At 37.5% G+C, this 14,751-nt stretch overlaps 1 protein-coding gene across 1 annotated transcript in view; it reads left to right on the top strand.

Moving 5' to 3' along the window:
* OPHN1 (oligophrenin 1) overlaps positions 1-14,751 on the top strand; it is a 279,618-nt gene that overhangs the window by 87,918 nt on the left and 176,949 nt on the right. The window contains exons 3-4 of the mRNA XM_054574254.1: positions 6,376-6,471; positions 12,864-12,925. Of these exons, the coding sequence (XP_054430229.1) occupies positions 6,376-6,471; positions 12,864-12,925 (158 nt within the window). The remainder of the gene's footprint in view (positions 1-6,375; positions 6,472-12,863; positions 12,926-14,751) is intronic.

Here is a 14,751-nt window from a genome sequence, read left to right as displayed (position 1 = left end):
ACAAATGATTGTCAGTTGAAGTCTGGACATTTTGGGCATTATGATATGAGAATTTGGATCTTATTTCAATCTTGGGTTTTTAGCAACCCGTCTCTTACATGGCTTCTCTGAGTCAACTCATACCATCTTATTACTTCCAGGTGGGAGCAGAAGTCCAAATTCCCCATTCTTTCTCTTTTGTAGCCTAGAGATATATCGTCTTTTCTGCTGAGAGGGACGTAGGTATTTAGGTCCACCTAGGTTTTTCCTAGGACCATCTTTTCTGGGGGGACAGGAATACTTCAGTACTGCTTCCTATGGGCCTCTGTGGTGGGGACGGGATGGCCTTGATGAATGGGTGCCTGCGGACATCCAATTTTGGGCCTCGATCATGGGGACGAGATTATCTTGATGAATGGGTGCGTTTGGATGTCCAGTCTTGGCTCTTTGTTAGTCCTGCTCGCACACCATGCTAGCAGGGAGGGTGATGAGCGCATTACTGCTGGTTGAAGGTAAAACATTGGTGACACTGTGGGGAGTAGGTGGCTTGTTACTGACTTGCACGGATGAGTGTCCCACTTGGTCTTCTCTGGCAACACCATGGTGATGGGATGGAGGCTGGGGCACCGAGGCACAGGCTCCCAGTTTCTAACTTTAGTAGTTTCAGTCTTTTCTATTTTTTCTCATTCAAGCTAGCTAAAGATTTGATAATCTTTTTGAAGAATCAACTTTTGGTGTTATTAATTTTCTGTATTGTTATTCTGGTGCTTATTTCCTTCATTCAGCTCTCTTTGGGTTTAGGTTTCTGTTCTTTTTTTGGTTCCTTAATGTGTAAAGTTAGTTTATTGATTTTAGGTATTTCTTCTTTTTTCATGTATGCATTTTTAGTTATAAATTTCCCTCTTAGCACTGTTTCACTGCATGCCATGTATTTTTATATTTTTGTTTTTATTTGTCTAAAGGTATTTTCTATTTTACTTCGTGATTTCTCATTTGTCTCATTGGTTGTTTGAGAGTGTGTTTTTTAATTTCTACTTATTTGTGAGTTTTCCAGTGTTCCTTCTATTATTAATTCTGTTTTGATCAGTAAAGATATTTTATATGATTTTAACCTTTTAAAACTTATCAACATTTGTTTTATAGCTTAACACAGTGTGTATCCTGGAGAATGTTCAGAGTATACTTCAAAAAATATTCTGTTGTGTGGAGTCGTCCTTATATATCACTTATGTCCAATTGGTTTATAGTGTTTTTAAGTACTCTATTTTTTTACTGATCTTATGTCTGGTTTTTGTCTGTCATTGGAAATACTGTTGCAGAGCTATCTATTTCTCCCTTTAATTCTGTCAGTTTTCGTTCATATATTTTAGGGCTCTGATATTTCCTGCATATGTGTTCATAATTTTATATCATCTTGGTAAATTGGTCCTTGTATAACATATAATGTCCTTCTTTGTTTTTATTTCATTATTCTTATCTCTTTGTTCACATTCTTACTTTATTCAGATATTGTTTTCATGATTCCATTTACTTCTCTTTCCATGTTTGTCCTTAGCTTTTTGAGCATATTTAAGACAATTGTTAGAAAGACTTTGTCTACTAAGTTCAGTGTCGGTTGGTTTCTGTCAATTATTTTGTTCCTTTGAATAAGCCTTGTTTTCTTGTTTCTTTGCATGCCTTGTGATTTTTAAAAAAGATTTTATTTGTTTATTTTCAGACAGAGGGGAAGGGAGGTAGAGAAACATCCATGAGTGCTTGCCTCTTGTGTACCCCCTACTGGGGATCAGACCCACAACTCAGGCAGGTACTCTGACTGGGAATCTAACCGGTGACCCTTTGGTTCACAGGCTGGTGTTCAATCCACTGAGCCACACCAGCCAGGGCATGCATGCCTTGTGATTTTATTTTTTGTTGAAAGTTGAGCATTTTATTATTTTAATGTGGCAACTCAGGAAATCAGAGTAGATTCTCCCATTGCCATAGAGTTTGCTGTTTTTAATTTTTAACAAAAGATTTAGAGATTTTATTTGTTTATTTTTAGAGAGAAGGGAAGGGAGGGAGAATGAGAGGGAGAGAAAATTGATTGGTTGCCTCTCACACGCCCCCTACTAAGGACCTGGCCCGCAACCCAGGCATGTGCCCTGACTGGGAATTGTACCTGTGACCCTTTGGTTTGCAGGCGGGCACTCAATCCACTGAGTCACACCAGCCTGGGCAAATTTTTGATTTTTGAAGGCTGTTGTAGTCCATTTGTCTTGAGACAGTTACAAACTATATTTGTGATGATTATCCCTTGTAATGTGTGATCACTGAAGAGTGTTTGTTTAGCTGTTTTCAGTTCATGTTTTGATAGAGATTTCCTTGAATTTCAGGAGATCAAAGAAGCAAACAAATGAACAAACAAAAAGCATATAGGAAAAAAAGGGCAGACCAGCCTTCTTTCCTAGTCTTTGCAGTTGGCCTTTTGCTGGGCCACTCCACCATTTAGTTAGGCTTGTTCTGAGCCTAAGGACAGCCAGAGGCACGAGGTTCTTCTCAACTCTTTTCTGACCAGCATCTTGCTTTGGCTTGTGCTTTCTAAATTTCTCCCATGTACATGGCTGCTCTTGAATGTCATAATTTTCCAAAGAGTCTCAGCCTAACTTCAAATAGGGGCGTTAGATGGTATATTTATTGTATGTCTCCACTTATTATCTCTTGCCCCAGCAATCTGTGGCTTTTATGGGCTGAATCGTGTCCCTGAAAATTAATATGTTGAAGTCTTAACCCCCGGAACTTCATGTTGTGAGTCTATTTGGATTTGGGGCCTTAGAAGTGGTGATTATGGAAAATGAGGTCATATGGGTGTGCCCAAATCCAACATGACTGGTTTTCTATAAGAACCATAGATTAGGACACAGAGGGAAGACCGTGTGAAGACACAACAGGAAGACGGCCACCTATAAGCCAAAGAGAGAGGCCTTAGAAGAAACCGATCCTGCCAACACCTTAGTATCAGACTGCTAGTGTCCAGAATTGTGATAAAATAAATTCTTTGTTGTTTAAGCCCCCAGTTTATGTCCCGTTGTCATGGTAACCCTTAGCCAATTAATTTAGTAGGTTTGTAGCTACCTTGTATCTTTTATGAGCATTCCCTGCCTAGCATCTTTTGTGAAACTGAAATGATCTCTTTGGATCTGTCCTTTAGGGATCTTCCACATGAGTTAGAGCAGGCAGTAGCAGCGGCTAGTCAGGTCCTTGCACATCCCTTCTGTGAAGTCCAACTCGCAGTTGCAGCCTGGGAGGGGCTGGGGACTCATGAGACCCCAAGCCCAGGGTTGTCAGGCCCCGGACAGGCTGTCTCTGCCTCCCCAGGCTGGGCAGTCGGGGGAACGTCATGCCTTCTGGAACAGTGGGAGGCCCCAGGATGCAGGGAGCTGGAGACCATGGGACACCCTGCCTGGGGCAGCCCTGCCCCTGGTCACCCCTGTGCAAATTATAAAGGACATTATAATTTGCAAATGAAGTTGGCTCTGCTTCCTATTGTTTGAGTTGAGGAATCAGGAAACAGGCTGCCACTTGCTTAAAACCAATACCGGTACCCCATGGGGGCAACAAGGTTTAGCAAAAACACCAAACATCTTTCCTGCTACTTTGAAGTTATGTTCTTCTTGACTGGGCCTTTGATTGGTTGCAACAAACCTTTTACTGGTTTTCGGAGCTTCCGCAATGTTGGTTCTAATAGGTTCTGGGTTTAAAAAAAAAAAAAAAGTAGGTGTATTTTCAAGACATGTTGCAGACCTAAGTAAGTTTGACAAAAAAGTATATTCTGTATGAGGCCATAGAAAAGTATAGTGATAAAAAGAAAATTGGTATTTATATAATATTAGCTAATTAATGAACTAATTAATCCTCTTTATATTCTACTTCTTTCCCAGAGAGTTTCAATAGCCTACAAGACATTATCTAACTATATTATAAAGTGAGTAAGGAAAAGGTGATAGAGAGGGAACCCTCAAAGATAGTATGAAAAATTGTGAGATAATGTTGTTAGACAGAGATAAGGAAGTATTGGAGAGGATAAAATGACTAGTTTGGAATGATGCAGTGATTTTAAAGATGTTAAGAAAATAAATGTCCTATACATGGCAAGCGCTTCTAGGTTATTTGTTGATTCTTTGGAGTCCAGAAGTTACCCAAATCATTTACCTAAAATATATGAGTCTTTCCTAGCACTTCCCGCATAAAATAGAGGCCAAATAAATAATAAGCTTCTATGAAGAACAGTTAATTTATGGTTGTTCATATTTCTGAATGGGATTTGTCTGCATTGCCTCTTATTTTTGTTTGTTTATAAGGTGAGAATAGTAATATCTGCCTTTGGATAGTTTGGAAGAATAAATGAGAGTGTTTGTAGAAAGGCCTTCATAAACTTTTTCAAGCTCCATGAATATGTAAGGTAGTGTTTTGAAGGCCAGAAGTCTGGAGAAGAGAGGTGGTTCTATACCTGAAACTAATATAATAATATATGCCAACTGTGACTGAAAAATTAAAACTATTTAAGCAAAGAAGTGGTGCAAATAACAAAAAAGGGAATGAATATAACTCCATCTTTACTCCATGCCTTTATGTACAAAAGTACTATAAATGTTGAAAATCATATTATTTGTGGTTTATGAAATGTTCAGATAATTCTCAAAGAGAAATGAAAACAAATGTTACCTTGTTTTGCTAAGGTAACATTTAAGAAATCCCGGTATGTGCGAAAGGGCAATATAATGAATATTTTTATTCCATTTCCCTGAGTGAAACAGAGCACATGGGGAATTCTGGACTTGCCCTTTTCTGCTGCTGGCCAAGTAGGCCAGAGAAAAGCAATTGTTTTCCAGACACGGAGCCAGTTTTATGTTCTCTCTGCTGATGAAATGTGGGGTACAGGGTATGCACGCTTCTTTCACTTTTTCGTGGCCCGGATTCGAAGTGGAAAATATGATTCTAAACTGGAAATTTGAGACGGCCTGGTAACGTGGTCAGCAGTCCCTAATTCCTGTAAAACCTTTTTTTTATCATCACCACCATCATCATCATCATCATCATCATCCCCATCATCAGTGATGTGTTCAAAGGGTCAGGACTCTTAAGTACTGAAAATAAGGACTCTGGAAAGGGGGCATAGACAAAATGGTAATAAAATTCTTGGCAGGTTAATCTGTTCTGGACAAATGCCTGAACACATTTTATTGTGTTTAATCATGATAGCTTAACTGCAAGAGCTTTTTATTGAAAGGAATAGATGCTGTTTGTATTGTCTCACTTTCTGTTAGCCTGAGAGCGAAAATGTCAGTAAGCCTGTGTATCTGCTAGATGTGAAGGTGGCAGATGATGAAACTAGGGAGTGAAAGAAGAAACAGGAACAGGGAACAAAAAATAAGCAGCAAGCTTGTGTTTTTCTAGAAGATGCTTTAATGAGTTACTTTGGTTGGTGAAAGCAGTGCTCCTCAAACTCTAAAGAGCACAGTAATCCCCTAGAGATTGTCTAAAACTGCAGATTCTGATTCAGCTGGTCTGGGCGTGGCCTGGGAGTGTGTATTTCCATCAAGCTCCCAGCTGCTGCTGAGACTGCTGTTCTGAGCAACTGGGGAGAGTTCAGCTGGACCTTTTGGTGCAGGTTATATTTTAAAAATTTGAATAAAGATCATTTGTCCAAAGGGTAGTAGCTATTTGTGATTTTCTTTTATACTATCATTAAACTTTTATATAATAAAATTCCAAGTCATTTGCTAAAGCTAAAAACATATGTGTGGCCATACCAATTTGACTTGTGAGCAAGTCAGATTTGATCCTGTCAGATTGCATGCTAACCCAGGCTGTCACCTGGTCAGTGCATAAAAAGTCCAGACGTTGCCTGTGTTGTCAAGGAAAGGGCCCTTGAGAGGCAGACAGACCACCTGACTTCTAGTTCCAGCTCTTCTGGCTAGCTCTGGGACTTGGAGCTAATTTTTTCTTTGTCAAATGACTGTCAGTATTTATTTGGTGAGAGGTGAGAAAGCATATACTTCATCGCCCATAATGAGAATTCAATAAATGCTAAAGGAGACTCTTAGGAGTACAAGGAATTAGATTTAGGTCTTATAGGTTTTGGGTACAACGGGTCAGAGAAAACAGGGATTGAAGAAAAAACACGTCCCATAATTTAAAAGACTTCACTAAGCTGTTCTCCTTCCTCTCTAAGTGTGTGGTTTTGGTTGCTCAAATACTCTGTGACAGACCGATCTTTTGTTTATCACCATTCAGTGCAAGTTGCTATCTGCTGGAAGCATTTTCCTCAACTTTTCTCCTATGTGTCCTAACAGAGATGAGGCTATCAGTCAGAGGGCAGCAATGTTGACTATTTACACTGTTTCCTTTCCTTTGCAGATTATTCCTCAGCTGTTCAGAAGTTTTCCCAGACACTACAGTCCTTTCAGTTTGATTTCATTGGAGACACTCTGACTGATGACGAGATTAACATTGGTAAGCCTTCAGCTCCATGATGCCAGGTGCCTATCAATGCAGGTCTGAGACCATGCATCCTCCTTGGTTTGTGGATGCACAGAACCTGGGCAGCTTTATCTCCCGTGGTCAAGTACCAAGCTCCTGGGAGTCTGTGTAAGAAGGATAAAGATGTATTTTCTCCCAGTCCTGTGCCTTCCTCACCAAGAGCATTCAAAAGATAGCTCTTAAACCTCCAGTGTGGCCTTTTACTCAGTATGTAGGGGAATTTTTCTTTAAAGAATTTGATGCATGAAAAAATACATTTTTGTAATGGATAAATTAAAGAGTGTTTTTCTGTTTATATTCCAAAGTGAGTCAAGAGGAATATTCTTCAAAGAAACAAGTTCCTTAGAAAGTTTAAAATTAGCATTTGTAGAAGTACAGCTCCTCAGGCAAGGAAGACTTGGCATCTCCCTTGGGAAATAAATGTAGCAACTTGCACTGTGAGCTGTGTGATGGTGCATAAGCTTTTCCTCTCTACAAGCCTTAGTCTTGTCTCTGTAAAACGTGATTAATCTCTCTCTCTCAAGGATGCTACAAAGACGAGATTGAAAAGTGGAAGGAAAAAGTACTTTGTGCTAGTTGTTATGAAGTTTTAAGGTAGTGTCAGCAAAGTATGGCCCGTGGGCCAAATCTTGCCCTCTACTTTTGTTTCCTAAATAAAGATTTGTTTTAACAAAGTAACACTTATTCATTTCAGCATTATCTGTGGGTGCTTTTGTATTACAACAGGAACTCTAAATAGTAGTGGCAGAGACAGAATGGCCTTCAAAGCCTAAAATGTTTGCCCTCTGGCCATTTAAGGAAAAGTTTGGTGACCACTGAGTTAAACAGTGTAAACCATTTGTTAGATTAAAACACTGAACCACAAAACTATTGTGAATAATCTAATGTCACTGAAACAAGTTAGTAACAATTTTATTTATGAACCCCCAGAAATAAACCATGAAAATGTATTATCATTAGTATTTTAAAAATTAATTTTCAATTACAGTTCACATACAATATTATAGTAGTTTAAGGTGTACAATGTAGTGAATAGACATTTATATACCTTACAGTGTGACCCACCTATAAGTCACATACCCATCTGACACCAGACACAGTTACTACAATATTACTTACCATATTCCCTCTGCTGTAATTTAAATCCCTGTCACTTTTTTATAATGGGCACTTTGTACTTCATACCTTTCACCTTTTTCAACTGTCCACACAATCCCCCTCACATCCGGTGACTATCAGTTTATTCTCTGTATCTATAAGTTTTTTGTTTAATTTGTTTTCAATTTTATTTTTTTAATTTTTATTGAATTTATAGGGTGACATTGGTTAATAAAATTATATAGGTTGTAGGTGTACAGTTCTATCACACATCACCTGTATATTGAATTGTGTGTTCACCATTTCAAGTCAAGTCTCCATCCATCACCATTTATGCCCTCTTTACCCTTGTCTACCTCCCCCTACCCTCCTTTCCCTCTGGTAATCACCATGCTGTTGTCTGTATCAATGAGTTTTTTTTCTTTGCTTAATTCCTTCACCTTTTTCCACCAAGGCCCCTAAACTCCCTCCCCTCTGACAGTTGTCAGTTTGTCCTCTGTATCTGAGTCTTCTTCTGTTTTGTTTGTCAGTTTACTTTGTTCACTAGAGTCTACATATAAGTGAAATCATATGGAACTTGTCTTTTATCAACTGGCTTATTTCACTTAGCATAATACTCTCCAGGTCCATCCATGCTGTTGAAAAAGGTAGGAATTCTTTCTTTCTGCTGTGTGGTATTCCATTGAAGTATCCCACACCTTTTATATTCACTGATCCACTGATGGGCACTTGAGCTGCTTCCAAATCTTGGCTATTGTAAATAGTGCTGCAATGAACATAGGGGTGCACACACTCTTTGGAGTTAGCATTTTGGGTTTCTTTGGATATATTCCCAGAAGTGGAATCTCTGGGTCAAAGGGCAGTTTCATTTTTAATTTTTTTGAGGTAACTCCACACTGCTTTCCACAGTGGCTGCACCAGTCTGCATTCCCACGAACAGTGCACAAGGGTTCCCTTTTCTCCATGTTCAACCAACCCTTGTTTGTTGATTTATTGATGATGGCCATTCTGACAGGTGTGAGGTGATACCTTATTGTGGTTTTAATTTGCATTTTTCTGATGATTAGTGACATTGATCATCTTTTTGTATATCCTTTTTGGAGAAGTGTCTATTCAGGTCCTTTGCCCATTTTTTAATAGGATTGTTTGTTTTTTTGGTGTTGAGTTATATAAGCTTTTTATAAATTTTGGGTATTAACCCCTTATTAGATATATCATTGCCAAATATGTTCTCCCATTCAGTGGGATATCTTTCATTTTGTTGATGGTTTTCTTTACTGTGCAAAAAGTTTTTAGTTTGATCTAGTTCCATGTGTTTTTTTTCTTTTGTTTTCATTGCCTAAGGTGATATATCAAAATAAGTATTGCTGTGAGAAATGTTGAGATTTTACTGCCTGTTTTCTTCAAGGATTTTTATGTTTTCAAGTCTAACATTTAAGTCTTTAACCCATTTTGTGATTATTCTTGTGTGTGGTGTAATAAGTTGGTCTAGTTTCATTTTTTAAAAATTACTTATTGATTTGTTTTGAGAGAGAGACAGATTGATTTGTTGTTCCACTTATTTTTGCATTCATTGGCTGATTCTTGTATGTACTCTGACTAGAGATTGAACCCGCAACCTTGCTGTATCAGGACAATACTCTATGGACAACTGAGTTCCTTGAGTTACTTGGCCAGAGGTAGTTTGATTTTTTTGGCTCATATCTATACAATTTTCCTAATACCATTTATTGAGTAGACTATATTTACACCATTGTGTGTTCTTGCCTTGTTTGTCATATATTAACTGACCATAAGGTGTGAATTTATTTCTGGGCTTTCTGTTCTGTCCCATTGAACTATGTTTTTATACCAGTACCAAGCTGTTTTGATTACTATGGCCTTATATGATAGTTTGGTAACAGGTACTGTGATTTCTCCAACTCTCTTCTTCTTCCTTGAGATAGCTGTGGCTTTTTGGGGGCTCTTGTGGTTCCACATAAGTTTTTGGTATATTTGTTTTTCTTTTGTGAAATATGCCATTGGTATTTTGATAGGAATTACATTGAATCTGTAGATTGCTTTGGGTAGTATGGACATTTTAATAATGTTAATTCTTCCAATTCATGAACACAGTATATGCTCCACTTATTTGTTTCTTCTTCAGTTTCTTTCTTCAGTGTCTTATAATTTTCTGAGTGCAGGTCTTTTACATCCTTGCTTAGGTTTATTCCTAGGTATATTTTTGATGCAATTGTCAGTGGGACTGTTTTCTTAGTTTCCCTTTCTGATAGTTCATTAGTGGTGTATAAAAATGCAACTGATTTCTGGGTATTTATTCTGTATCCTGCTACTTTTCTGAGTTTGTTTATCAGTTCCAATAGTTATCTTGGTGGAATCTTTAACGTACTCTATACACAATATTATGACATCTGAAAATAATGATAATTTACTCTTCCTTTCCAATTTAGATGCCTTTTATTTCTTCTTCTTGTCTGATTGCTGTGGCTAGGACTTCTGGTACTATGTTGAATAAGAGTGGTGAAAGCGGACATCCCTGTCTTGTTCCTGATCTTAAGGGAAACACTTGCAGTTTTTGCTCACCGAGTATGACGCTGGCAGTGGGTTTGTCATATATGGCCTTTATTATGTTGAGGTATGTTTCCTCTATTCTAACTTTGCTGAGAGTTTTTATCATAAATGTGTGCTGGATTTTATCAAATACTTTTTTTCATGTATTGATATGAGAAAAATTGTCATGTGATTTTTATTCTTCATTTTGTTTATGTGGTTTATCACATTTATTGCTTTGCTTGTTGTTATACCAACCTTATATCCTCAGAATAAGTCCCACTGGATCATGGTGTATGACCTTTTTAGTGTACTGCTGGATTGGGGTTGCAAATATTTTGTTCAGTATTTTAGTGTCTTTGTTCATCAGGCATATTGTCCTATAGTTTTCTTTCTTTGTAGTGTCTTTATCTGGTTTTGGAGTTAGGATAATTATGGTTTCGTAAAATGAGCTTGAGAGTCTTCAAACCTCTTTAATTTTTTGAAATAGTTTGAAAAGGGTAGCTGTTAGTTCTTTGAATGTTTGGTAAAATTCACCTGTGAAGTCATCTGTTCCAGGACTTTTGTTTGTTTTTTGATTACTGTTTTGATGTAATTAGTTGTAATATGTCTATTCAGATTTTCTGATTCTTCCTGATTCACTTTTGGAAGATTGCATATTTCTAGAAATTTATTCATTTCACTCAGATTGTCTAATTTGTTGGCATATAGCTGTTTGTAATATTTTCCTACAATCCTTTGTGTTTCTTTGGTGTCACTTATTCTCTTTCGTTTCTGATTTTATTTATTTGGGTTCTCTCTCTTTTTCTTTTTTTTTCTTGCTGAGTCTGCTTAAAGATTTCTCAATCTTGTTTATCTTTTCAAAGAACCAGCTCTTGGGTGCATTGATCTTTTATATTATTTTAAAGTCTTTATGTTATTTACTTCTGCTCTAGTCTTTATTATTTCCTTCCTTTGACTTGCTTTGGGCTTTACTTGTTCTTTTTCTAGGTCCTTTAGGTGTAGGGTTAGGTTGTTTATTTGAGGTTTTTTTTTTTTTTCTTCTTGAGGTAGGCCTGTGTTCCTATGAATTCCTCTCTTAGAACTACACTCACTGTGTGCCATAAATTTTGGGTTGTTGTGTGTTCATTTTCATTTGTCTCAAGGTAACTTTTGATTTCTTTCTTGATCTCATTGTTGACCCATTTATTGTTTAGTAACAGTTTATTTAGCCTCCATGTGTTTGTGTGTCTTCAGTTTAATTCCTGTAATTGATTTCTACTTTCATACTATTGTGGTTGCAAAAGATGCTTGATAAAATTTCAGTCTTCTTCAATTTATTGAGACTTGTTTTGTGCCCTGACATGTGGTCTATCCTATAGAATGTTCCATGTGCACTTGAAAAGATTGTACGAGGTCTATCCAGAAAAAGTCCAGCCATTTTTAATATAATGATAATGGTTTGTGTGACATTGATGTAACCTGGCAGTCAAGGAGAGTGGATTGGAATGTGCGTGGTAGATGCTGTTGAGTGAGCATGTGTACTGTGTAGCCATCACATTCCAAATGACTGAGCAAGTAGAGCAATGAATCTACATCGCATTTTGTGTTAGGTTTGAACATTCCTCATGGAAACTATTCAGATGAGTCAGAAGGCTGCAGCTCTGGGCAACTGGTGATTGGCAGCTTCTTCACATGACAAGGTGCCCACTCATGCATCATGTCTCAGGCAGAGATTTTTTGGCAAAACATCAACTCACCCAGGTGACTTAGCCCCCCTCTGGCCCAGATTTGGCACCCTGCGACTTCTGGCTTTTCCCAAAACTAAAATCACCTTTGAAAGGGAAGAGATTTCAGACTGTTGATGAGATTCAAGAAAATATGATGGGGCAGCTGATGGCGACTGGGAGAACTGTGGGAGGTCCCAAGGTGCCTACTTGGAAGGGGATTGAGGCATCATTGTCCTGTGGACAATGTTTCTTGTAGTATTTTCTTCCATAAATGTCTATTTTTCATTGTGCATGGCTGGATACTTTCTGGACAGACCTCGATGTATATACCCCTCAAGGATGGATCTTGAGCACGTTAAGCTAAGTGAAATAAATCAGACAGAGAAAAACAAATACTGTATGATCTCACTTATATGTGAAATCTAAACAAACCTAACTCATGGAAAAAGAAGTGAAATTTGTGATTGCTAGAGGTAGGGGTGCTTGGGTGAAGGTGGTCAAAGGTGTAAACTTTCAGTAATAACTAAGTCCTGGGGATGTTATGTACAGCATGATAATTGCAGTTAACACTGCTGTCTAATATATTTGAATTATAAAGGGGATAGTTCCTAAAACTTCTCATAACAAGGAAAAGCATACTTTTGTAAGTATATGAGGTGATGGATGCTAACTAAACACATTATGGTAACCACTTGTCAATACGTGTGTGTCAAGTCATTATGCCGTACACCCTAAACTTACGCAGTGTTGTATGTCAATTATGTCAATGAAAGTGGAGAAAGAAATCTCTCGGATAGGGGAATTGGCAGGAAAAAAGAGGGAAAAAGAAAAAAAATAAACATTCTGCAGGCACTAAACACATTCTCCTGTTGGCCTTAGATTTGATGCCTTCCTTTACTGGCCACGTGGGCTTGGCACACAGGTTCCTACCTCCTGTTGTACAGATTTCTGCCCACTTGCCCATCAAGTGCCATGATTAATTTGATGTATTTTCTTTTATCCTTCCAGCTGAATCCTTCAAGGAATTTGCTGAATTACTGAGTGAAGTTGAAAATGAAAGGATGATGATGGTAGGTCGCTAACACTGGGCCTGGAGCCTAGATCATTGCTGATACTGGGGAGTTTTCCTGTCTTCATGGTTAGGTGGATGCTTTGCTGGTTTGGTTTCTGTCTCATGGCTGCCTGGTACTGTAAAGACAGTTAGGAAATAGATCTGGTTATTCTATCTCAAGCTCCTACCCTGAGGGTTTAGCATTCGGTAGAGAGAAATTAGTGTGGAAATCCTCTTTCTATTCATTTCAACGAGAAAGGATTTCAGAGGACACTAAACTGGACTATTGAATATGTCCACTAGAATTGTGGTCTTTAGTGATCTTAAGCGAATTATCTATTTATTTATATTTCTGCTTCCAGAAATAATATGGACTTTATTTATATTTGCTGTATGATTGTTTAATTTAAATCTACATGCAATTTTTTTTCTTACATTTAAAGTCTAAGTTAAAAAAATAATAGATTTTGATAGTTACAGCAATTTTAGTTTTACAGGAAAATTGAGTGGAAAGTACAGAGACGTTTCATATACTTCCTTTCTCTCCTTACCCTACCCCTTTCCACACACAGTTTCCCCTATTTTTAACATCTTGTGTTATACATTTGTTCCAATTCATGAGCCAATATTGACACAGTATTATTAACTACAGTCCATAGTTTACATTAGCCTTTGTGCTTTATGTTGCACCTTCTATGGATTTTGACAAATGTGTAATGACATGAATTCACAAATAAAGTATAATCATACAGAATATTTTCATAGGCCTAAAAAATCCCCTGTTCTCAACCTATTCATCCCTTCCTTCTTCCCTTACATACAAACCCCTGGAAAACACTGATCTTTCCTTTTACTGTTTTTTTCCCTTTTCTAGAATGTCACATTGTTGGAGTTATACAGTATGTAGCCTTTTCAGATTTTCTTCTTTCACTTAGCAATATGCGTTTAAAGATCTTTCATGTCTTTTCTCTTTTCATGGTTTGATAGCTCACTTCCTTTTATCATTGATATATGTATTCAATATATTGATGTACCACAGTTTGTTTATTCTTTTCCCTGTCGAAGGAAATCTTGGCTGCTTCCAGTTTTGGAAATTATGAATAAAGCCTCTAAAACATGTGCAGATTTTTGTGTGGATATAAATTTTCAACTCCTTTGGGTAAATTCCAAAGAGTGCAGTTGCTGCATTGTATGATTAGAGTAAGTCTAGCTTTGTAAAAAACTGCCAAACTGTCTGTAACATTTGCATTTCCACCAGCAGTGAATGAGGGTTCTTGTTGCTTGCCAGCATTAGATGCTGTCAGTGTTTTGGATTTTACCCATTTTAATGGGTATATTGGTGATACCTCATTGCTGTTGTAATTTCCATTTTCCTGATGATGTGTGATGTGGAGCATCTTTTTATGTGTTTATTTACTATCTGTAGATGATCTCTGGTGAGGTCCTGGAACTTTGTAAAGGACAGCAAAGAATTCTGCCTTCTCTTTCTCTCATAAAATGATTTCCTATTAGAAGACCAGTTTTGTTCAGCGCATTTATTGTAATACCAAGAGTTCTTTCATCTGTACTCATCCTTCCTTTTCAGCATTGTGGTACTGACTTCTCAGGATACTGCTCTCATTTCATCTAGGTCTCTAGAGAAGTGGCATTGAAGGCAGGGCTTGGAGGTAGAGCAATTAGACACTATTAGGCTGTAATAATGGCTGTGCCACTAATTGACCATACTTTGCTGTGTATTATGCGCTCCCGTGTATAATGCACACCCATGTTTTTGGCCCAGACTATCAGGGAAAAAATCTTTTGTATTTATTTTTAATTCAATTTTGTATTTATTTATATTTATAT

Source organism: Pteronotus mesoamericanus, unplaced genomic scaffold (assembly GCF_021234165.1).
Source record: "Pteronotus mesoamericanus isolate MK-2021 breed Mesoamerican mustached bat unplaced genomic scaffold, CSHL_Meso_final contig_256, whole genome shotgun sequence".
Classification (NCBI taxonomy): domain Eukaryota; kingdom Metazoa; phylum Chordata; class Mammalia; order Chiroptera; family Mormoopidae; genus Pteronotus; species Pteronotus mesoamericanus.
The sequence above is the reverse complement of the archived record's forward strand: the minus strand, read 5'-3'. Positions and strand labels throughout refer to the sequence as shown.